At 47.3% G+C, this 24,281-nt stretch overlaps 1 protein-coding gene across 4 annotated transcripts in view; it reads right to left on the bottom strand.

Moving 5' to 3' along the window:
- Positions 1–3,616: 3,616 nt before the first annotated feature.
- LOC102906545 (secreted and transmembrane protein 1A) overlaps positions 3,617–24,281 on the bottom strand; it is a 28,220-nt gene continuing 7,555 nt past the window's right edge. The window contains exons 1-6 of one of the 4 annotated variants that reach the window (XM_076543956.1): positions 14,136–14,217; positions 8,143–8,298; positions 7,188–7,496; positions 5,472–5,525; positions 5,050–5,128; positions 3,617–4,515 (exon numbers count right to left, since the gene is read on the bottom strand). In XM_076543956.1, coding sequence (XP_076400071.1) covers positions 5,088–5,128; positions 5,472–5,525; positions 7,188–7,496; positions 8,143–8,233 — 495 coding nt within the window. In that variant the 5' untranslated portion in view covers positions 8,234–8,298; positions 14,136–14,217 and the 3' untranslated portion in view covers positions 3,617–4,515; positions 5,050–5,087. Of the gene's footprint in view, positions 4,516–5,049; positions 5,216–5,471; positions 5,526–7,187; positions 7,497–8,142; positions 8,299–10,758; positions 10,817–14,135; positions 14,218–24,281 lie in introns of those variants that run through there. The other 3 variants (XM_006987638.4, XM_076543955.1, XM_076543954.1) reach the window with 3 other exon arrangements.

Consider the following 24,281-nt stretch of genomic DNA (forward strand, 5'->3'; position numbering starts at 1 on the left):
CTCACCTGGGAAGAAAATAAGTTTTGGAAAGCAGTGTGACTTACAGGAACTACCGTGTGTCTACACAACAGGAACAGAAGTATCTTAGTGATTCCCTCATTTATACATTTTAAACAGAAGTTCTGCAATAGCCACTCATCTTCGGAACACAGGAGGAGGGGCCAGGCTTTTTCTAGAAGAGTCCTGGCTGGGGCTAATGTTTGATTCAGGACTCAGGGGCTGCTCCTTTAGGAAAATTGGGTGATTTGTTTTCCTACGTGGGACAGCACAGGCATGACCACTGTGGGTAAGCACATAGGGAAAGGCAGGAACTTTAGGATTGAGCTAAGGAAGATAGGAGCCTAGTGCCCCACACTGGACACGGTCCATGGACTCTACACTCATGGGGTACCCAGATATCCCTAGTGTCTACCCATATTGAGAGGGTCAAATAACTATGATCCCATGATCCCTCCTGGCAGGGCTTTGTCTGACAGACCAGAGGTAGGGGTCATTGGTAAGATGGGGCAAGAATGCCCTGTGGTAAGGAGTCTTGAAGGGCAGCCGAAGGGTTCCAGTGTCTCACCTCACCCATCAAAACGCCTTTCGTGGTTGAATGAAAATGCACTGTGAAAGTGAAACTAGTTTGTTTGTTTTGAAACTACAAGGCCAGGAGAAGAACATTCCAAGTCTTCTCTGGTGACCGAGTCTCAACTTAGTGTCAATGTCCACAGGTGATGTGTGCTTAACCTTCTGGAGATTCTGTGTGTAAAAATACACTCCGGCCAGGCGAGTCTCCTCCCATGTGTACAGACAGACACAGCTGCTTGTGTCCCACCTAGCTCCACTAGGAGTCACCCTCTGCATGTCCCCTGATCAGAGGGGCTGTGACATTTCCTGTCTCTGATCCATGGGGTTTTCAGAGAGTTATGCTCTGAGGTCACTCTCAATTTCTCCAGCAGGATCTGCTAAGGACTCAGGAGTGCTAGGTGTTTATCTCCTGTTGTCCCCTGTGGCTTAATCCTATTTTTAATTAAGTGTGTGTGTGTGTGTGTGTGTGTGTGTGTGTGTGTGTGTGTGTGTGTGTGTGAAATGTCCTACTTTAGGCACTGTCCACATTTTTGAAACAGAGTCTCTCATTGGCCTGGATTTCACCAAGTATGTTAGACTGGCTGGCCAGTGAGTCCCAGGGATCCCCCTGTCTCTACCTTCTCAGTGATGGGATTACAACTATGCACCGCATACTTAGCTTTTTATTTTTATTTTTTTCATGGGTTCTGGGGATCAAACTCGGGTCCTCATTTTGTAAAGCAATCACTTTACCAACTGAGACATCTCAGCAGTCCATCTCTTTGTCTTTCATGTTTACTGGGTTGCATGCATGACTGCATGGTCACACACAGGGTCATCTGCACAGGTGGCTCATGTCTTTGTGTGTTCTCTTCTTGGGAAGCTGAGTTCTACAAGTGTCTCCGTTATCCAGGTGGTCAATGGCATGGGTTACTCACTAACCTATTTGTACTGACTTGAGCCATCCGTGGTGGGGTAGGGGGAAGTAGAGAGCGTGAAGTGTTAGTGAAGCCTGGATGGAGCAGGAGGAAAGAGGACACAGGGTGGAGGGAGCGGACAGATTGTAGCTGATGTCCCTGATGTCAGGAGCTTGGTCTTCAGGGTCCGTTTCCTCTGGGGTCTGACTTGTGTCCTTATATCTGCACCATCACCTGAACTGAAAGACTGGTCTGACTGAAGACCTGGCTCTGGCCCTGAAGAAGAGACACCAGGCTGTAACTGCCCCAGGAGTACAGCAGAGGCAGGTCACTGGGACCTATGGGTAGCCAGGAGATACCACAAGAGTGGCCCTTCTCCTAGGATGAAAGTGACAGGCTTGTGTCCAGACCCAAGGTCAAAAACCCTGCTGGCCCTGACCCCCCAGGACAGCAGGAGAAGCATGTACTGTCATGGAGTCTCCTGTGAGCTCTCATACTAACGACAGAATCAGTGTGTGTCACTGTGAGGGTGATCTCATGTTCACATGCAGAGACAATGCATGTACACCATCATACAGGGACGCATGGCCCAGAGCACCTTCCTGTCTGAGTGAGTGACAGAGCTGCACCCTGTGCTGGTAGTGAGTTATGGTCCTGTGACATGGACAGCAGTACAGTGTATGTGCAGATGAGTTTCTTGGGACTAGCTTCCCATTCTATGAGGACAAACCTGTTTGGAGGCAGCGTGTGCCCGGGTGGCCTTTGAAGGTCCCTATAAGAATTCTATGTCCTGAAGGACTTTTCTCTTTGGCTTTGATGACAGAGAGAACCAGGGCAGGGAAACACTGTGGGACTGGCACTCACTCAATCCCTGGAAAAGAAAACCTGAAGAGAAGACCCGACGCTGCAGCAAATCGAGCACAATTCAAGCCCCTGAACCTGCCGGGTTCCTGTGGCTGCAGGGGGCAGAGGGACTTCATGAACTTTGAAGTTTTCCCTTCTCAGTAGAGATTCAGACTTTTTATGGAACTTCATGCATCAGCACAGTTTATTGGTTTAGAAAACACATGACAAGCTTCAAAGTCCAAGACACACAGGGCCCTGAGCTGGTGCCCAGTGTAAGAGGGGACCTGGGGAGCTGGTGGGCTGTGACAAGACCTGTGATCCTTATCCTGCACCGTCAACTTGATTGCATTTAGAATCACCGTGGAACCACACCTCTCCATATGTCTCTGGCAGTGTTTCCAGAAAAGTTTAACCGAGGAGGATGTGGGAGACACCATCCTGTGGGCTGGGATTTGAATTCCAGGTTGAACACAAGAGACTGCAGGATGAGTACCAGCATTCTGTTTTCTGCTTCCAGCCGCTTCACACTTCTGCCACTACGCCTTCCCCGCTATGACAGGCTGTATCCTCAAACTGAGCCAAAGTCAACCTTTCTTCCCTAAGCTGCTTAGTACCTAACATGTGGCTCCAAACAAGGACAGCACCGAAGTGCTGTGGATCACCTTACTGTGATCTGAGAAGCACAGGTCCTTCTGCATCTGGACACAAGCTGCAGCTCAGAGACACTCTGGGGTTGGCTCTGGAGGCCACAGGCACCAAGCAGCATCCCTGGCCTGGCTTTCATTCAGGCACCAGTGTCGGAGGTCTCCTGTAGATTTTTAAGTTTTTGACTAATAGTTGTATTTCCCAGCTGACCTGTTGATCTCAGCATTGGTTTATTATATTTATTTAGAGATTAGCATCCAGGAGGATTTTCTAAAGTACGGCATATCTAGTGGTCAATGAAAGGTTGCAGCCGTTAAAAGCATTTACCTGATGACCCGAACTTGATCCCTAGAACCTATGTAAAAACAAGACGTGGCGGCATGTCTCTGCCATCCCAGCACTCTTAGGGTGAAAGCAGGAGGTAGAGACTGGAAAACTGTCTGGATGCTCATGGGCTAGCTACACTGGAATATACCACACAGCAACAGAATCAAGAGAGATCCTGCCTTAAAACAAGGTGAAAGGCAAGGACTGACTTCCCAGAGTTTTCCCCTGCCTTCCGTACATGTGTTCTGGCATGCCCATTCCTGTACTCATACACAACAACAACAACAATGCTAATAAACTAATAATAATAGTAATAACAATGATATATGGAATTTATATAAAAAAACTCCTTTTTTAATCTATATTTAAGGAAAAAACAGCATTGTAACCAAGACAAAAGGTCAGAAAAGAACAGTTGGTCATGGATTTGAATCAGGGAGTTGGGGCTGGGGGTTTGCTGAAGAGGGGCCCCTGGGGAGTCCCAGGGCTGGCCATCTTCCCTTGGAGAGCAATGCCTGTCAGCAAACACTTACACCCTTCCATAGACCCTGTCCTGAGGGTGCTCCACCTTTCAGTGTCAGGAGTGGGTGATGGTTCATCTCAGACTTTCAATCTTCCTATTTTGGCCCCTGGAACTTAACACCTGGGGGTCCCAAACTTGTTACTATTGTGAATCAGAAAGCAGGTGTGTGCCCAAGTTCTACTTGAAGCAAATCTTGGTGCAGCCCTAGACTTGCACTGGAGATCTTTGTGTAGTGGAGAGACCCTGACCTCAGGGTCTCAGCAGAAGAAAAGGCCTTCATAGGAGGCAGAGAATGGGGATGCTGAGGGTCAAGGGCTGTGCAGATTGGAAAGATCTCAATTTTGGAAAGAGTTGAGGAGCTGATCAGATGACTGAAGACCACAGTCCAAAGGCTGTACTCTTGTTCATATGACTGAGAGACGCCCAAACTGTTTTCCAGCTTCCAAGGCCCTTCTCCAGCAGGTCACTGTCCCCTCCTCTGCACAGAGCCAAGGGTTCCATCACCCTTGGGGAAAGATCCTAACATGAACAGTCTTTTGCTCTCCCAAGCATGTGATAGTGGTTCCATGGTGTTGGGTTCCAGAGGGTCATAGGGGCTGCCAAGGGCTAAGAATATGACATGCCCATGCTGGTGGCCTCTCTCTGGAAATCAGCTCTGCTGGCAGTTCCTTTAGCTTCCACTGGCCCACAGACTTAGAGCTTCCTTATCTAGACAGGGAGAGATGAAAAAAGAGAGGGGGCGTGAATCTCTGAGCTCAGACCTGTGTACAGGTAGGCATAGGCATGCACAGATGACCCATCATCTTATACATATGTGGACGGTCAGGCCACCTTTGCTAAGAACACTCACCTCATTCTTACACACCTCCTCCCAGCAGAACCTGGGTCTAAGCCCACAGTGGGCTTACTTCCAGGGCATCATAGGTCTGAAACACCCTGGATCAGAAACCACAAGTTCCCTCCTAAACACAAGTTCCCAAGAGTCTCGAGAGGATTCTGAAGACTATAGACTCCATGCTGCTCCCCAAGGAGTCAGAATAAAGCCTTGAGAACAGATGACCCTTGCAGACCCAACTCAGGGCCCATGTTCTTGGCTATAGAAGACTAAAATGTTCTTGCAGTGGGACCTGCTGTCTGGTCCTGTGAAGCCTCCACAATCTCCCTGAGCCCCTGTTGTAGCAGAACTCAGGGGACACCCCAAGGAGGTATGAGGGAAGGATCCCAGGAAGACCCCACACATACCTCAAGTCAGGCACTGACGAACATATCCACTGGGACTTCTAGGATCGGTGGTGCCTGTAGCAGATTAGTGCGCTGATCCCTGCGAGACCCAAGATCAAGATCACAGTGACCACGACTCCCACCAGGGTCTTGGGCCTGGCCTCTTGCTGAGGGCTCTTGACCGGATCTGAAGTGGGTCAGGAGTAGTCAGGGTGGTTTTTGTCATCACTGGTTCTTTACTGGCAAATTCCTCACTGGTTCACAGTCCTGTTCTTCCCGTTGTTTGCCACCTGCTGACCCCACACCCTCCTGGGCAGTGACACCCAGTGGGCAAGTACAGGAATGGCTAAGGGTGTAAGATCTCAGGTGGCCAGCACTTGGCTCCATGGCAGCAGGAGCAGCTGGAATGCTAAGAAGCCTGGGGACATGGTTATGACACCTACCTGTGGGGGATGTGGATAGCCTCGTGTCTGTGGCCTCATTCTTGTTTGAAGGCTCTGTCGGAGACATACCATCAGATTGAGTGTTATGTGACTACACCCCCAGTTCCAGCTGCCGTGGTCCTGTAGGGCTGGCTGGTCCCAGGAGGAACTACCGTCAGCCTCACCTTCAGGGGCTCAGTGGTTATGACAGACTGAACTGTGTTGGGAGGGCGAGAGGGATATGGAGACTAGGGCCTTTTCAGATGCAGAAAGGATGGAGTGGGCAGTGGGTTTCAGGCTGGGAGGAATCCATTTTTAGGTGCAGTAAGGATGGACATTGCAGGTGTGCTGGTCTCTAGAGCAATATGGGGGTGACAAGAGGGCTGTGGTAGGACAGGGGTCTCCTGCAATTACTTTCACTTTGTGAATGAGTCATGGAAGTAGATAGGGTGGTGTTCTAGCTAGCCTTAACTGTCAACTTGACACAGCCTAGAGTTGCCTGAGAAGGGAGCTGTTGGGGGATGGCAGGATCAGATTGACCTGTGGGCATGTCTGTGGGGGATTATCTTAATTGTTAACTGACGTAGGAGGGCCCAGCTCACTGTGGGTGGCACCATTCCCTATGCATGTGGTCCTGATCTACATAAAAAAGCTAGCTAGGGTGGTACACACTTTTAATTCCAGCACTTAGGAAACAGAGGCAGGCAGATTGCTGTGAGTTTCAAACCAGCCAGGGCTACACAGTGAGACCCTGTTTAGAAATAGAGTGCAAGAGAGAGACAGAGAAACAGACAGACAGACAGAGAATGGAGGGAAGAAAGAAGAAAAGGAGAGAAGGAAGAGGAAAGGAGGTGGGGAAACATGGATTAGACAGCAAGCCAGTGAGCAGCATCCTCCATGGTTCTTGCTTGAGTTCCTACCGACTTCCCTCGATTACGGACATTGCTCATAACCTGAAACTAACCCTTTCCTCTCCTAAGTTGCTCTTGGTCATGGAGTTTGTCACAGCAACAGAATTTAAGTGGAGCAGGTAGAAAGTGAGGCTAGAGTAGTGAGGAGGGTTCTGGGGAGAGGATCCAGGTACAGACAGGAGGGTTATCAGACAAAGGTCTTTGCTTTTCAACTCTTGTTTTGAGACAAGGTCTGACCGTGAACTCATGACTCTCCTGCTTCTCAGCTTTCCAAGTGCTGGAATCATATTACACCTGGCTGAACTTGCTCTCTTTAAGAAGCACAGAGTCCAGGGCAAGCCTCCATGGTGGTGGATGTTTTGGGAAGGGGGATAGGATCATGGCAGTGTGAATGCTGCTGGAACTGGGGCCTCACTCTGTGGTCACCAAGGCTTAGCACATCCTTAGTGACAATGGCTATGGACTTCTCAATAGTAGGGTATAGCATGAGTGTCCTCAGCCAGACAGTGGCTGGATTCTTCTGGAGACTCCCAAAGCACAGAGAATCGGGGTGCAATTTTGTCTCCACAGCTGATGTGTGAGAGGCTTGGGGGTGGCAGGAAAAGATGTGTGTTGGCTTCAACTGCTTCCTGCTCACCTTTAATGGGCTTCTGCTCTGGAAATGGAGCCCCTTTCCACATCTCAGACAGATGAAGCTCCTCAAAAAGACCAGAATCTCCACCTTCCCCTCTGCCCACCTTCCTGTCCCCCAAGTCACCATACTTCATCACCCTCCGCATACTGGCCTTTATCCTCTCACTTCCTCACTCCACAGCCCTCACCTCACCTGAAACATCCAGGGTGATGTTTTTGAAAACTTTCTGGCGTCCATGCAGCTGCCACGAGTACAGCCCTGTGTGGATGTCCTGGGTGTCTTTGATCACAAGCTGTGCCTGGCCCCCTTGAATGTGGAGCTCCCACCCACCCCAGTGGAAGTTTCCTTGGGGCTCCTTCTTGAAGATGGCCGTCTCCTTTCCATTGGCAATCAGCCAGATGGAGACATCAGTGAAGGAATTAGAGATGTTGCAGGTCATCACTGTGCGACTGCCTCTAGGCACAGACAACATGTCCTCGGTGCAGATAGGACTGTCCCAGCCTGTGTGGAGAAGATGATCACATATGGGCAAGGCAGAGCTGCAGGCAGTTGCTGGCTGCTCTTGTGGGCCATGGACAGAGGGGCAGGTGTCAAGGCCTCCAAGAGACAGAATGAAATACTTCACACTGACTGGGTCAAAGATAGGCACACACTGCGTGGAAGGCATGGAATGGCAGTGATTTCACTACCTATCTGGGGATGTTGGATCTGGAGAGCCGTGTTGGGGAACTCCCTGGGCCCTATTTTCTACACCCACTCTGATTGTCCTGAGTGTCTGCTGGCCTAAGTGTCCAGGTGATGCCTAGGCTGCTGGACAAGGTTGGATGTATCCAGAGGAGGTTAAGCAGGTCCTCAGTTATGTGTTGGCCCTGTTGCCTGGCCAGGGCACCCTCTTTCCCTTGCAGCCTGGGTGTAGTTTTGGGCAGTCCCACCAGTGTTCTAACATCAGCTCCCAGTGTTGCTGGCCCTTTGCTGTTAGCCGTCCTCAGAGGTACACAGTTCACACTTCTGCAGCACCAGGCCTCCCAGCTGTCTTCAGTGCTGAGTCTGCTGGGTGGCAGTTATCACCTGACTCTAACCTCAGTGTGTCCTTCTCGTCCTGTCTGTACCCTTGTACCCTTTCCGCTAGCATAAGACCCAGACCTACTTTCATTCTGAGCATTCAGGGAAACAGCAAGGAGAAGTATGCTGAACATCCTGGGAGTGTGGACAATGGACACCGAGGGGCGGGTCTTCATGGCCAGGTGGTGGAACGGGAGGCCTTAGGAGAGCCTTGTCATTTCCATCTGTCTGGGAACACTACCTAGAAGAAGGAAGACACAAAGGTCAGAGGCCCATGAGGCTGCTGCAGAGCCTGGTGAGAGCAGCCCTAGCCTGGCCAGGGGTGTACAGCCCACAGTTCCCGAGCTGTTGACCAGCCAGCCCTGCCTGAGTACCTGAGCTTCTGTAGGATTCTGAGCCACCAGTATTTGGTGAGGTATCACAGGCTGTGATAAACACATGAATTATCAAGTGTCGGGATGGCACTGCTTATGGGAATGGAGTCGTGGCAGAGAGAACATTTAAAGTCACTTGTCTTGTTTGTTTATTTATTTAGACAGTATCTTGCTATGTAGCTCAGGGTGACCTTAAATTTGTACCTCCTTGCCTCAACATCGAAAGTGCTGGAATTAGAGGCAGGTACCACCACACCTGAGTGATTTATAGAAAGAAATATTGACCAGAAAGCATAAAGGATTTCCATATACCTGTTTGACTCAGCTCTGAATTTTCTTTGTTGCTGACTTCTTTCTTTCCTTTCCTTTCCTTTCCTTTCCTTTCCTTTCCTTTCCTTTCCTTTCCTTTCCTTTCCTTTCCTTTCCTTTCCTTTCCTTTTCTCTTTTCTTGAGAAAGGATGTTACTATGAAGCTCTAGCTGGCCTGGAACTTGCTTTGTAGCCTAGTCTGACCTCAAATCACAGAGATGCACTTGCCTCTGTCTCTGGAGTGCTGGGATAAAAGGAGTTTGCCACCATACCTAGTTCCTTTGTTGCTAATACCTTACATCAGCTGGTATTCAGTCACAGACTTATAGGGCATACCCTCAGTGCCCAGGGTCCACATTCTGCACAGGATTCCTTCTTCATTTAAACAAACCCATCCAGAGGCACAGCATCCCATCTTGGGCTATGTGAGTACAACCCTAGACTCTCAAATTCCTGTCCTACCCTGTGCTCAGCACCAACTTCCACCTCCACCCTGGCTCACATTGCTCCTGTTTCACCTGCAACCTGTTCCCAAGCCCCTGGAGCAGACTCTGGGCAAGGCAAGGGGGCTCTCCCTCCAACAGATATGTTTCAAGCTGTTTCAGGGTGACAGCTTGAAGTTGGGTCTGCATTGTTGGTTCCAGGACTGCGGTTGGAGTATCTTTGAGTTTATGGCAGTTGGTGTTGTTTTTATCTTATTCTAAAAAGCTTTTCCAGACAAGCATAGTATTGCATGCCTGTTATCTTAGCCCGTGGGAGGTAAAGGCATGAAGATCAAAAGATCAAGGTCAATCCGCATTGCATAGCAAATTCAAGACCAGCCTGAGATTCATGAAACCCTGTCTAAAAAAACAAAACCAACAGTAACCTTTTCTTTTTTTATTTAGAGACAGAATCTTCCTATATATCCCAGGCTGACCTTGAACTTAAGATCCTCCTGCCTCAGCCTCCTGAGTGTTAGGGTTAGAGGTATGTGTCACCACTCTGGGCCCTTTTCTTATTTCTAATTTATTGTTACAAGAAGGACAGTTTGCTTAAATCACTACATTTCTCCCATGCTTCTTTAAAAACAACCTGCAACAGAAAAGTATCAGGCAAGCTAGTCGTGGTGGCTCATACCTGTCATTCCAACACTGGGAGGGTGAGGCGGGAAGATTTCTTTGTGTTTCAGGCCAGCCTGAGCCCGAGACTCTGCCTTGCCACTACCACACTTCTCTCCCAAAGAAAGAAATAAGGAAAAGTATATGATAGAAACTGCTAGGTAGACACAAGCCGAGAGAAGCCAGAAGCAGGTAAAACCGTCCTTCATGCATGCCCTGTGTATGTTATATGCACACGCACACACAAATGAGGCCATTTTCATGTGAAGCTTAGTTCCAACACCTCCCTCTGCCTCTCCCTTTCACACCATCTGTCCCTCAAGACAATTATCCACTGAATGACTGTGACCTTATTTGGAAATAAAGCTAGTTCAGTGTAGCCAGTCAGGATGAGGCTGTACTGGACCTGGTGAGCTGTACCCAGTAGGATTGATATCTTAGAAAAAGGAATTTGGCACATGGGCACAGAGACGAAGGCCATCCGACACTGAGGCAGAGATGAAACTGGTGAAGCCACAAGTCCACAGCCACAAAACCTAGTCTCCTGGAGCCTCAGGACAAAAATAGACCCTCCCTGAGCCTGTGCATTGTGGTACATAATTATGACCTCCATTTCTGACACCCAGGACTGTGAGAAAATAATTCCTGCAGCTGTGAGCTGTGGGATTTGTGGTCACCTGAAGACCAGAACACTAATGGTGAGGTTGGGGGTTTAACTTAGTGGTAGAGTACTTGCCTCGCAAGTATAAGGCCCTGGGTTTGGTCTTGCCCTAGCCTTTCCTCAATCCCTGCAGCTTCCCTCTAGTGACCAAGAACCCAGGCTTTACCCAACTGGTGTCATCACACACAAATCCCAGATACATGAAGAGGGTTTTAGAACCCTCTTTCTGGAACCTGTCCACTGCTCCCTGTTACTCACACATCCGTGGACTCACAGCACAGGGAGCCAGTGCTCATTTCCCAGGGCTGCTTCTTGCTCCTGGGGGGTTGGTTTCTATTTTGCACACTGCCCGTTCTAAGCCACTGTCAGTTTCTCATGCAGCCATCTGACTTCTGATTGGTTTATGAGACACTTGTGTTTAGAGAAGCACGCTGTCGGCCTTACACAAGGTGAATGAATTCCTTTCTCGGTTATTCCTCTCTCTCATTTCTTTTCCTCGGAAACTGAAAGATTGTACACATCAATGCTTTTCTTGCCTGTTTTTTTCTCTCCAAGCTTCAAGTTTTAGCTTTAAAATGTTTACTGGAGGCTGAAGAGATAGCCCAGCTAGCAAAGTGCTAAGCAAGACGACCTGGGTTTGATTCTTAGAACACACATTTAAAAGTCAGGTATTGAGTGAGGCACGGTGGTGCACGCCTTTAACCCCAGCACTCGGGAGGCAGAGGCAGGTGGATCTCTGTGAGTTTGAGGTCAGCCTGGTCTACAAAGCCAGTTCCAGGACAGAGAAACAACACAACACAACAACAACAATAGCCAAAGTCAGGTATGAGTGCTAGAGCGATGCTTAGCAGTTAAAAGCACATTACTCTTCCAGGGGACCCAAGTTTGATTCCCAGTCCTGCATGCTGACCTACGATATTCTGTAACTCTAGTCCCAGGGGATCTGATGGCCTCTTCTGGCCTCCAAGGGCACCAGGCAACCAAGAGCATTTTATATATATACATTGCCAGAATAAATGCAGGCAAAACACCCACACACATAAGATTTAAATCTTTTAATTAAAAAAAAAGTCAGATATGGTGGCACACACTTATATCCTTGCCACTGGGGAAGTGGAAATAGGAAGATCCCTGGGGCTTGCTGGCAGCCAGTCTAGCCTACTTGGTAAGCCCCAGGCCAATGAGAGACCATGTCTCAAAAAAGCAAAGTGCCTGAGGAACAACACCTTTCACAAATATATACATATGCACCCACCCGTACATATGCGCGCGCGCGCGCGCGCGCGCGCGCACACACACACACACACACACACACACGTTCTCAAATCTTCCTGGAAGTCATGTTGGAAATTGTGACTATGAGAGTCTGCTGTGGGCAGCATGTCATGAGACGCTGGTTAAGCAGGACTATCTGTCCACTACACCAAGAGCCCAGATGCTCAAGCACTTGCGGCCCTGACTTGGGCATCCACCTTTACTTTGCAAGTTTCAGCAAGCAGCTTTGAAACCTGACTTAACACCTGGCTAAATAATCTCCCTTCTTCGGTTTTTATCTTCCTCTAGATCTGTTTCCCAGGCAGAATGGTGACCTAACTCTGTACCTTATTTCCTTAGAACCAGGAGTGTGCCAGAACCTATTTTGTACCCTACAAATGCAGCCTATGCATTTCAGTCTTCCCATCCCTACCCATTATCAGGGTTTACAAAACCAGTTTTCCAGCATTCTGGTTTGCTGGGGTGGAAACTTCTAGAAAGGTGTAGCAACTCTCTTAAGGGGGCTTTCCACCACTGACAAGATCTACCTAATACTTTCCCTGAGACAGTGCCATGAAACACTTTCTCCAAAGTTTCTGCCAGAACACAACCTCCTAAGTGACCTTGCTGAACATGCTGACTGTGGGTTTGCTGAGTCCCCATGCCTCCTGTCTGCTCTCAGAACCGTGGTTGATGAAGGGCCCTGCCTGGGGTGCTGTCCCATCCCAAAACTAGGCTGTGTATGGGGCTGCATCTCATATTAACCTCAGTCTGTCTTGCCTCTCTAACCAGAGGACACTAGGCAGGCCACTTCTGGATTTTCTGTTTCCCACCTGTCTCCTCTTCAGTAGATGAAACCTCAGGGCTGGAGTTGGCAGTGGGGTCGGGGACAGAATGGGTCCCTTTGGTTGTAGGTGTTTTGCTGGATCATGATGTGTAGAGCACATCACTCAGGCTCAGCACCACTGTATACCATAGGGCCTTTGCAGGTCTATGTAAAGCCACCTTCCAGGATGGCCAAGGTCACTGTCTTGTCATAGAGGTCTGTCCTGTGTTGGCCTGGGCTACTTTGGATCCCTTCTGGAGGTCACTGAAGAATTCCTGGCCTTAGAGACAACACTTTTGTTCCTGACCATCTTTTGTCTCCTGGGCCACAGGCTCTTTGCTGGCTGAAGATGTCCTTTAAGAGATAAGGATGTACCCCAACTCCCCCACCCAGTTCCAGGCATAGCAGGCAGAGGGTAGACCAGGGTCTCTCTTGTCTTGAAGCATGGTAAAGACATAATCCCAAGGGCCATTGACTGAAGGCACCAACCCCACAGATCCTGTTTCAGTCCCTTGGGAGATGTTAAGGCCCAGCAGGGCCAGTGTCACAGATGCAGTGGAGCATCCACCTCCAGGACATGAGGCTAGAAGCTGGCAGTCAGCTGGCCTTCTACAGTACAGTGCCCAGCTCAGCAAGAAGCACAGTGGGCCCTGATTCAGTTATTGCCTGAAGGATGACAGCCAGCATTTCCTGCATGTTAGTGGCCTGTTGTGTGTGTCCACTCAATGCTAAGCCTCATGAAGTTTATGTCCTCTGGCATGTGGCTAGGAAGGGTAGCTAACACAGAAACCCTCTACCCTTGCTGGGAGCAGATGGCCCCTTCCCTGCCAGAACCCCATCCCTTTCAGGGCCTCACTTCCCAGAGACACAGAATAGATGCCCCGAGGGAATTAGGCTCAGCCTCTGAGTCTTGGCTGGAACTCCTAGACCCAAGACAGATAATGTGATTTCACACTGCAGATATTGAAGGTGGGAAGTAGTTTGAGAAAGTACTGCCCTCACAGGAAACAATGAGGGGAGGAGGAGCCACTGAGCACCCTGGTATCTAGTCAGAATGGGTATGTGGGAATGTTTGGGGGGTGGGTACGAGCAAGGGCAAAGGCTCAGGATCCCACCAGAAAGTGTGTGCACACACCCATGGGTCATGAGAATGTGCAGGAATCTCTGCTACTGGGTGAGTTCATTTTTCTTATTCACAGACCTGGAGCACAGTGTCTGTCCTCCCATGCTCCAAATCCTCTACCCTGCGTGTTAGAGGGCAGAGAGGAGAACTTCATCCTATTTGCCCCACTCAGTGAACGCTGAAGAACTACAGACTTCCTCTACTCCTCCAGAGCCAAGCTGGGGCACCTGAAGACACACAGGTCCTGCTGAATGCTGAATGAATGCTGAACACAGCCCTGACCCTTGTGTCCTGTGTTTTCTGAATCCTAACGCCTGACTGGTGGCCCAGCTCTGTCTTTGCTCATTCCTTTTCTGAGGCAGCCCTTCCCACTCCACAGAACCCTCAACCCGAGGTGCACCTGGATGCTCCCTGCGCACCCCAGTCCCTCACCTGCTCCTTCTGCAGCAAGCTCTCCAATGTTACCGCTTCAGCTGCCACTGGAAGTCTGAAACTGGCCAACTCTCAGTAGGAAACTGAAAGCCTAGGGGGAGGGGCTAGAGAAGGCAGCCTGTCCAGTTCCTTGCCAGGCACTGTGTAGGAAACTGCTCAATTTTCAGGAACTACTCTGAGTTAAAATAACAGTGCCATGAGTTCCTTAGACATTCCATCATTAATATGTTTTAATTAGAAGCCTTGCATTAGCTGTATCTCAAGAACACTAGAGGAGGGTCCAGGAATATTCTAGGAAAGCCCTGGATGGAGCTGGTGTTTGCGTCAGGGCTCAGGAGACTGCCCTTTGGGGAGCTGTGTGGGTTTGCTCCCCTGCAGGGGTCAAGGCCAGAGGCACCTTAGGGTTGATCCATCTGGACAGCTTTAGGGTGTGTGGCAGGAACAAAATGCTGGGTAAGATGGAGTGGGCAGCAGGAGAGAGCAAGAGGGTTTGTTCACATCCCGAGTGGCTTGCGAGCTGTGATGAGACCTGTATTTAGAAAATCTATGCCCACATGAGTACAGTGGACGCAAGACCTGAGGCCCACAGTGATGTCTGTGGCCTTGTGGAGATCAGGGGTGAGCTCTGTGGGTGAAGAGCACTGGAAAGGCTATGCAGCAGGCCAGTCCCTTTCCCACATTGGACCTTAACGTGGCATGCTGCACAGGGACGAATAGAGACCTCTGGACACTAAGAAGAGGCCTCACAGTCTCCAGACACATGGTGACCACACCCTAAAGAAGGTGATTGGTGGATAGTGTGATGTGGTGGCCTCCCAGTTACGTGGAGGAGAAAAGGAAGCAGATTCCAACTCTGGGAACCTGCAGCTGTGGGGAAGGGCAGAACAGACCAGAGTGACGTGGTGTGGGGCCCAGATGTTCCACAGGCAGAACTTCTAAATGTCACAGGCATTCAGGAAGTGAGAAGGGACACATTGGGCCTGGAAGAATGGCCAGCCCAGAGTACAGAACCACAGAGAACAATGTCTTCTGTGCTCTTTCAAAGCAGTAAGTTGCTTCAAGTTGGCAGATAAAACCAAGAGCCTGCAGCTTCAAGAAAGACAGTTCCATGTTAGTGTGGAACCCAGCTGCTTACATGGGGCTCTGAGGCCAGGCAGCATCCTCACAGGTTCCCCAGACGCTCCCAATGCCATCACATGCTGGAGAAAGCCAAACGCCTCTGACCTCGTGGCCTCTATACCCTTGCCCCTGTCCCTGAGACTACAGCCCAAGTTACCACTGCCTACTTTTTCTCTCCTCTGACTGCATCTCCCAGGCAGGGCCACCAGGGTCTTCGTATGTGAGAAGTGCCTCTGGCTGATGAGGAGCTAAGGGGCGGCTGAGGGTACCCAGTGTCTTACCCACAGAGATGCCCTTCACAGTTAAGTTTATTTCCTCCTAAAGAGCGTGCACATCATGAAAGTGCAACCAGTTTGTGTACTCTGAAAGTAGTAGAGAAAAAGAGCAAGAAAAAAGCAGGCCAGAATAATCCCAACTTCTCAGCAACACTTCCCACTTCAGCTTCCTTTTTATTTCTTTGTCTCCATTTTTTTTTTCTTTTCTATTTTTCTCGTTATGGAGCCCTGGTTGGCCTGGACCTCCTTAAGTAGACCAGGCTGGCCTCAAACTCACAAAGACCAGTCTACCTCTGCCTCCAGAGTACTGGGATTAAAGGTGCTTACCACCACTCATGGCTCCCACTCCAGTATCAACATCCACCAGTGACAAATGCTTAGTTTTTTGGAGATTTCATATTTCATATGCACGAACATGCTCTCAGGTCCGGCATCTTAGTAGCTGATTTGGACTGGTGTGAACCCTCTGTGATGGAGAGAAGTGTATTGCAGTCTGAGTCCTCACTAGCAACCTCCAATAAAATGCACCAGGATTCTCCGGTTATTTTCTTTTAGACGGGGTCTTATGTAGCCCAGGCTAGTCTGGGACTCACTACATAGATGAGGATGACTTTGAACTTCTATTTCTCTTGCCTTCACCTCCCAAAGGCTGGGATTGTAGGTATGTAACACTACACCCAGAAATGCTGGGATTATTATTTATTTATTTGGAGACCAGGTCTATGTAGCCTTGGCTAGCCTAGAACTCACTGTGTAGACCAGGCTGGCTTTGAACTCACAGAAATCTGCCTGCCTCTGTCTCGCAGATTCTGGGAATGCTGAGATTATTATACCACATAATAGACTTTCAGAACTAGTCAATACAACACAAAGTTAGAATTTATTAAAAAAGAATTTAGGACCCAGGGCAATGGCTCAGTCGGTAAGCTCTTTCTGTGTAAGAGAATCTCCAGCACTCACACAAAAAGCAGACATACCAGCACAGACTTGCAATGTCAGATCTGGGTAAGGAGAGACAGGAGGATCTCTGGGGTTTGCTGGCTAGCCAGTTTAACCTATAAGTGCAAGGTTCAATGAGGGGCCCAGTTTCAAAAAAGTAAGGTGGAAGGGCTGGAGTGACGACTTAGTGGGTAAGAGCACCTGCTGCATGAGCACTCGGACCTGAGTTTGCATCCCTGGCACCCTGTGAAAAGCCACATATACCTGTGTACGCCTGTGATCCCAGAGGACTGGAGATGGGGCCATCAGCAGAGCTTGCTGGCTAGCCAGGCAGCCTAACCAAAAAACCAGCAAGCTTCAGGTTCCGAGAGAGACCGCATCTCACGAGAACGAGGCAGAGAGTGATAGGGCTGGAAGTGCCCAGTGTTGACCTCTGACTTCCACAAGCACACTTGTATGTGCATATTCATGTACACACACACACACACACACACACACACACACACACACACGGGAAAGAGATAGAGATAGAGTTTTAATATAGATTTAACTGTGGAGGAGGGAGACAGGATTTTCTCTTAAATTTTTTTGATGTTTATTTATTTTGTTGTGGGGGGCACATGTGCCATGGCAGGTGTATAAAAGCCAGAGGACAACTTGAAGGTCTCTTCTCCAATATCATTAAGGTTCCAGAGATAGAACTTGGGTTGTCAGCCTTGGTGGTAAGTACCTTTACCCAACTGAGACGTCTTGAGGGCCAGGTGCATCCTGGAAGAGCATGAACTTCTGGAATCCAAAGGATAACCACATGTATGGATTTAGTGGTTTTTACAGTCATGATGGTCAAAGGTTTTAAAGATTAAATATCAGTGTTTCAGTTTGCTTATGCTGATCTAAGGAGTTTATTGAATGAGATCATAGGGTGGTTTCTTCAGGGCACAGGACAGTCATAGATGGCTAAAATAAAAACAGATCAAAATGTAGGCAGATGTGGTGGCACACGTTTTTAATCCCAGCATTAGGGAGGCAGAGACAGGTGGATCTCTGTGAGTTAGAGGCCAGCTTGGTCTATAGAGCAAGTTCCAGGACAGCCAGGGCTATTACACAGAGAAACCCTGTCTTGAAAAAAACCAAATAATAATAATAATAATAATAATAATAATAATAATAATAATAATAATAAAAATTCAGGTGAAAATGTCAGATAAACCCTTGGCTTATTAGGTTACAAGGAAGTCAATGTGTGTTTTGACTGTGAACAAGGCTGATTATGTTGTTTTTGTGATTCTTAGGAAATTACAGGACTTTGAACCAGAAAGGAATAAGGCTAAATTCAAATGAATATATGTTAGGATATAAACATGGATCACTGATATTTTAACATCCTTATTTGAGCTATGTCTATAAGTAAGAATTCGAACTGAGCATGGTGGCTCATTCCTGTAACTCTAGCATTTTGTCATCTAGAGCAGGAAAAGGACCACAAATTTTAGGTCAACCTGGACTACAGAGTGGAGACTGTCTCAAATAGCAATTGACTCTGTAGACTTTCCTACAGTTAATTTTATTGTGATGAAACCTTAACTCTCAGCTGGTGAGAGGCCTCAACCAGACTCTGGGTGAGGGCTCATTTTTCTTTCTGTATCCCTGAACTTTCCCTGTCTTTCCATTCAGCCTCACTTTGCTGTTGTTGGTTTGTAAATGTAGGTTGCTGGATGATTCCAAAGGATTAAAGAAGCTACACCATTCAAAGAGGACTTGCTGGAGGAAGAAGCCAATACAGATGCATAAACAGTCACTACAAGTGGTTAGTTATTAAGGCATCCATGGGTCTGCAGGATAGCTTAATGGGTAAAGGTACTTGTCCCTAAGATTGATAACCTGGTAACATGAGTTACATTCCTGGAATCCATGTGGTGGAGGGTGAGAACTGACTTCTGTGGTGGTATTGTGTTCCCCAAAAAACTTATCTGGGGTCAGAGAACAGACAGCCACTAGATACAGAGGCTAGAAAATGGTGGCACTCACATCTTTAATCCTAGCTTTCTGGAGGCATGGATCTCTGTGAGTTCAAGGCCAGACTGGAAACAGCCAGGCATGGTGACTCATGCCTTTAATCCCAGGAAGTGATGGCAGAAAGCAGGAAGGTATATAAGGCGTGAGGACCAGGAACTAGAGGCTGGTTAAGCTTTTAGTCTTTCCGAGAAGCAGTTCAGCTGAGATCCATTTGGATATGACGACACAGAGACTTCCAGTCTGAGGAAACAGGATCAGCTGAGGAATTGGCAAGGTGAGGTGGCTGTGGTTTGTTCTGCTTCTCCGATCTTCCAGCATTCACCCCAATACCAGACCTTGGGTTTGTTTTTATTGATAAGACTTTTTAAGATTCCTGCCACAGACTTCTGCAAGTTGTCCTTTGATCTCAACATTCACATCACAGTAGCCTTACTCTCTCACACACAAATAATAATAATGACCATGATAAGAAGATAATAAGGAAACTATTAGGAGGTCCAAAACTTAGTCGAAGAGTAGAATCAAGCCATAGAGGCTCAGGATGGCAACTTCAGTGCACTATAGAGAGTGATGAAGACAGTCAGTGCCTTTACCAGCTCAAACATCTCACCAGGCTTAAAAGACATTTTAAATTTAGATTTTTAAACATGAAGGTTAAGAGAAGGAAAGAGGTGCTTGGGGAGAGGGTAAGACATGTCCTAGGGTGTGGGCACCAGTCATACAGCCAAGAATAGAATCTGGGTGGATTTTGAAGTGGCTCTCTTCAGAGGGTTGCTAATGAGATCACAGTGTGGTTCTTGAGGGACACGTGACAGGATACTATCAACAGAGTTAAAATCCAGATCACAGGAACAAAGGAAGATTACGTTCTGCCCTGTACACAAAATTAATTGTCATGCATCACATCGATGTACAGGAAAGGAACGGCACATGACCTGAGACCATATACAGTCCTTCAGTCTGGTTCCTTACTATTTTATTTATTATTATTTTTCCTTGCTAATTGAACATAAAATATCTATAAACAAAAGGAATATTAACTGTATGTTGTTAACTGTGCTGGAGCTTCCTGGGTTCCCTTAATTCCTCATCTTCCTAGAGACAGGGTTTTATTACTAGGGTTTTAAAGATAAACCTCTAAAGGTAAACTAGGGTTTTAGAGGTAAACCTTTAAAGGTTAACTAGGGTTTTAGAGGTAAATCTTTAAAGGTAAACTAGAGTTTTAGAGGTAAATGCTCATGCTTTGTTTTAAACACAAAATAAAAACAATTACATTAGCACTCTTAGACAAATCACTGTCTTAATTTTTTTGTTTGTTTTATTTTGTTGAGACATTCTATGTAGATTAGTGCTGTGGGATATCTTTCTGTATGTTGTGAATATGTGTTGCTCTGACAAATAAAGCTGTATTGGCCTATGGCAAGGCAGCTTAGAGGCAGGCAGGAAATAAAAGCAGATAGGCAGGAAGAAGAAAGGCAGAAGGGAAGAGAGGCTGTGAACCACCAGCAGGAGAAGCAAGATGTGAAAACACCAGCAAGCCACGGCCATGTGGCAATTTTTGAATCAATAGAAATGGGTTAATTTAATATACAAGAGCGAGTTAGCAAGAAGCTTGAGCCACAGGCCACCCAGTTCATAATTAATATAAGCCTCTGTGTGTTTACTTGAGTCTGCATGGTTGCAGGACTGGGCAGGACACAGGAAAACTTCTGACTACAGACTAGGCTGGCCTTGGAGTCATAGAGATCTGGCTGACTCTGCCTCTTGTGCTGGGACTAAAGGCTTGCATCACCATGCCAGCTTTACTGTCTTAGTTTTGTTAGCCATTGCTGAGATAAAATACTCTGACAAGATCAACTTAAAAGAGAAAATGTTTATTTGGCTCACAATTTCAGGTCACAGTCTACCATTCTGGGAAATTCAAGGCAACAAAAACTTGAAGCAATTAGTCACACATCACATTGACAGCCAGGAGCAGAGAATAATGAATTAATGGATGCATGCTCATGCTGAACTCACTTTCTCTATCCTTATCCAGTCCAGGGTCCCTTGCCTAGGGAATGGTGCTGCCCACAGTGAGTGGGTCCTCCCACGTCAATTAACACAATTAAGATAATTAGTCATTCTCACTAACCAAGTGACTCTAGATTATTTCAAATTGACAATGAAAACTAACCATAGGGGCTGGAGAGATACCTCAGTGGTTAAGAGTGCTGGTTGCTCTTCTAGAGGACCTGGGTTCAATTCCCAGCACCCACATGGCAGTTCACAACTGTCTGTAACTCCAGTTCTAGGGTACCTGACACCCTCATACAGATATACATGCAGACAAAACACCAATGCACATAAATAAAAAGAAAAAAGAAAAAAAGAAAACTAACCACAACGATTACCCTAAGTTTAATTTGAATTCTCTCTAGGGAACACCAAAGTAGCATAGATTTAATATTTTTCGTAGTCACACAAATCAAAAGAGGTATCTTCTATACTCTTGTTTTTCTCAGTTCCTTATTTCCTTTTCCTGCTTGCTACCACAAGATCCAAGCTTTCCTGGAATACCCAAATAATTCAACAGAACTCAGATTTGCTCAAAAGTGCTCCGCAAGCTGGCCTGTCACACAAGTGGCAGTCACTCCAACGGTTCAACACAACTCTAATGGCCCAGAAGAACTCCGAAAGATAAGGACACCACACTTCCTGTTAGACAAATAGCAGAAAGTAAAATTAATTCAGAATGAGCCCCAACAGCTCCAAAGAATCTCCAAACTGCCTGGGAAAAGGATTACAGGTGTGTGCCACGACACCCTTCTGCGCTTCTCACTTACAAAATTAGTGTTTCCTTGAAGGTGTTGTCAGTGGCAGTGCACGCACCTCGTTAGTAGGAACACACGCCAGCAGAGTGGCCGGAAGCTGATTTTCAAAGAAAAAGACAGAGCAAGTCTCTGTGGTCCAGATCCTTCAAAGAACACCCTAGGAAACAAAGAATTTGCCACAGCATGGGACACTTCCACCCACTGCCTCATAAGAAATTCCAAGATTTTTCTTCTTTCAAAACCTGGGGCACCAGTAAGATGGCCCAGCAGGTAAAGGTGCTTGCCACCAAGCCTGACAGCCTGAGTTTGACCCCAGGGCTCCATATGGTGGAAGAAGAGAGCCGACTCCTGCGGGTTGTACACACACACACACACACACACACACACACACACACACACACACACACACACACACACGTTTTAAATAATGTAAACAAACAAAGCCAAGGACAATTTACAATTTGGGGGGAACACAGGGTCTTACTGTGTAGTCCTTGCTGGCCTGGAAATTGTTATATAGACCAGACCAGCTTCAAACTCACAGAGATCTGCCTGTTTCTCCCTCCCGAGCTGGGATCAAAGATATGCACCACCATGGCCTGCCCGATTTCTTTTTAAATTGGGAATGGATAGGCAGTGTGGCACATGCCTGTGATTCTAGCACTAGGGAAGTAGAGGAAGGAGTATCGGGAGTTCAAGGCCAGCCTGAGCTACCTCATGCTCTGTCTCCAAAACAGAACAAAACAAACAAAACATCTAGAATGCTTTTTCTGTGAGATGTAGAGTCCTGTGTCCTCCACCAACCTATCTAAGTTTCTTTCAGTGGGATCTCCAGTTTAGAGTAACATCCACGTGGTTCCAACCCATGCTGATGCCATAGCTAGTTCTGTTTTACTTGCATAAGCCTGGGCCTCATGTCACCACTGATAATGGACAGGTGCTGATATCTGTCTTGGCATTTGCACTCTAAATAGAGCCAAGTGCTGCTTGTAAAATGGAGTCACCAGGGGCAGGCACAGCCTGAAGCCACGTCTCCACACAAGATGGAGTAACTTAGAGCCGGGCTCAGCTGATCGCAAGAAGCCAGCCTCTTGTTTGTTTAGCTGTGGCTTCAATTTAGAGTTCACTGTGCCGGGGTAAGGGGCGTGGCAGAAGCAGCTGTGCCAAGGACAGCTGACAAGGGCACAGCCACTGAGACAACTTCTCTTCAGAAAGAAGGCTGGGTGAGCAAAAGGAGGAAAAAGGAGGAAAAAGCATGCCAGCATCTGGACCACAGGACAAAAATAAAAATAAAGGAGGATGTGTGGCCAGCAGCATATTATGATCCTTTCTATCTTTATCATGTTCTTTTTTAAAAGCCTGTGTGTGTGTGTGTGTGTGTGTGTGTGTGTGTGTGTGTGTGTGTGTACCCAGTGTCACACCCAGGATTTCGTTCATCTTAAGTAAGGGCTCTACCACTGATCTCTCCATATCCCAGTCCTTGTTTTTTATCTACTATTTTTCAGACATGATCTCATATAGCCTAGGTTGCCTTGAACTCAGTATGTTGCCGAGAATGACTGAACTTTTGATCCTCCTACCTCCATCTCTCAAGTGCTGAAATGACAGGTGATAAGATGATAGGAAGTGGGATAAATATATCCCATATGTTGTTGATAAGGGAGAAAAGACAACAGGCAGGTAGCAAGCTGTAGGTTAAGAGCTGGCCACACTGATGTTTTCAGGGAGCTTTGCTAGGACTGGGAGGCGGTTTAGTAGGCAGAGTGCTTGCTATTTAAGCATGAAGACCCGGATCCAATCACTAGAATCCAAACCAAGAAGCAAACAAACAAAACGAGAAAAAAGCAGCTGTGTAAAGAGCAAAGAAACCACTCAGTGAGGATCAGTGAGTTCTCTTTTGGAGGATCTGGATTCAGTTCCCAGCACCCATATGATGGCTCACAGTCATTTGTAACTTCAGTTCCTGGGGGTCCAATGTGCTTCTCTGGCCTCTGGGAAGAGAGGGGTCAAAGGACAAGGATGACCAGGCACACACATGGGGCATATGCATATGTGCAGACAAAATACTACTCATTCAAAAAAAAATCAATACATCTTTCTGTGGTGATAATGTGTTCCCCAATATATCATGCATCCTAATAAACTCATCTGGGGTCAGAGAACAGAACAACCACTAGACAAACATAGAGGTCAGAAAATGGTGGCACTCACACCTTTAATCCTAGCATTCCAGAGGCAGAGATCCATCCAGATCTCTGTGAGTTCAAAGCCACACTGGAAACAGCTAGGCATGGTGACTCATGCCTTTAATCCCAAGAGTTAAGCCTTTAATTCCAGGAAGTGAGGACAGAAAGCAGAAAGGTATATAAGGCGTGAAAACCAGGAACTAGGCTGGTTAAGCTTTTAGGCTTTTAAGCAGCAGTTCAGCTGAGATTCATTCTGGATGAGGGTTCAGAGGTTCCAGTCTGAGGAAACAGGATCAGCTAAGGAACTGGCAATGTGAGGTGGCTGTGGCTTGTTCTGTTTCTCTGATCTTTCAGCGTTCACCCCAATACCTGGCCTCAGGTTTGATTTTATTAATAAGACTCTTTAAGATTCCTACTACATCTTTTTTTAAATGCCAGGTATGGTGACATATTTCTATAATGCCATGCTGAAGAGGTGGGGCCTATAGATTCAAGTAGAAGCCCACTCAACTTGGTGAGCTCAAGGCCAATCTGAGGCCCTATCTCAAAATAAGGTGGACAGTGATGGCCTACATTCATGTGCACAAGTATGTATATACACACACACAAAGAGAAAAAAAATCATAGCCTCTCATATCAGCTGGGTAGGGTGGCCCACATAATCCCAGTATTAGGGAGATGGAGGCAGGAAGATCAAGAGTTCAAAGCCACCCTCAGCTACTTGAGACCCTGGCTCAAAAAACAAAACAAAACAAAAACAAAAAGGAAAGCTGGCTCTTTGTGCCAGAATATTCCTGA

Source organism: Peromyscus maniculatus, chromosome 8 (assembly GCF_049852395.1).
Source record: "Peromyscus maniculatus bairdii isolate BWxNUB_F1_BW_parent chromosome 8, HU_Pman_BW_mat_3.1, whole genome shotgun sequence".
In the NCBI taxonomy this organism is placed as follows: Eukaryota; Metazoa; Chordata; class Mammalia; order Rodentia; family Cricetidae; genus Peromyscus; species Peromyscus maniculatus.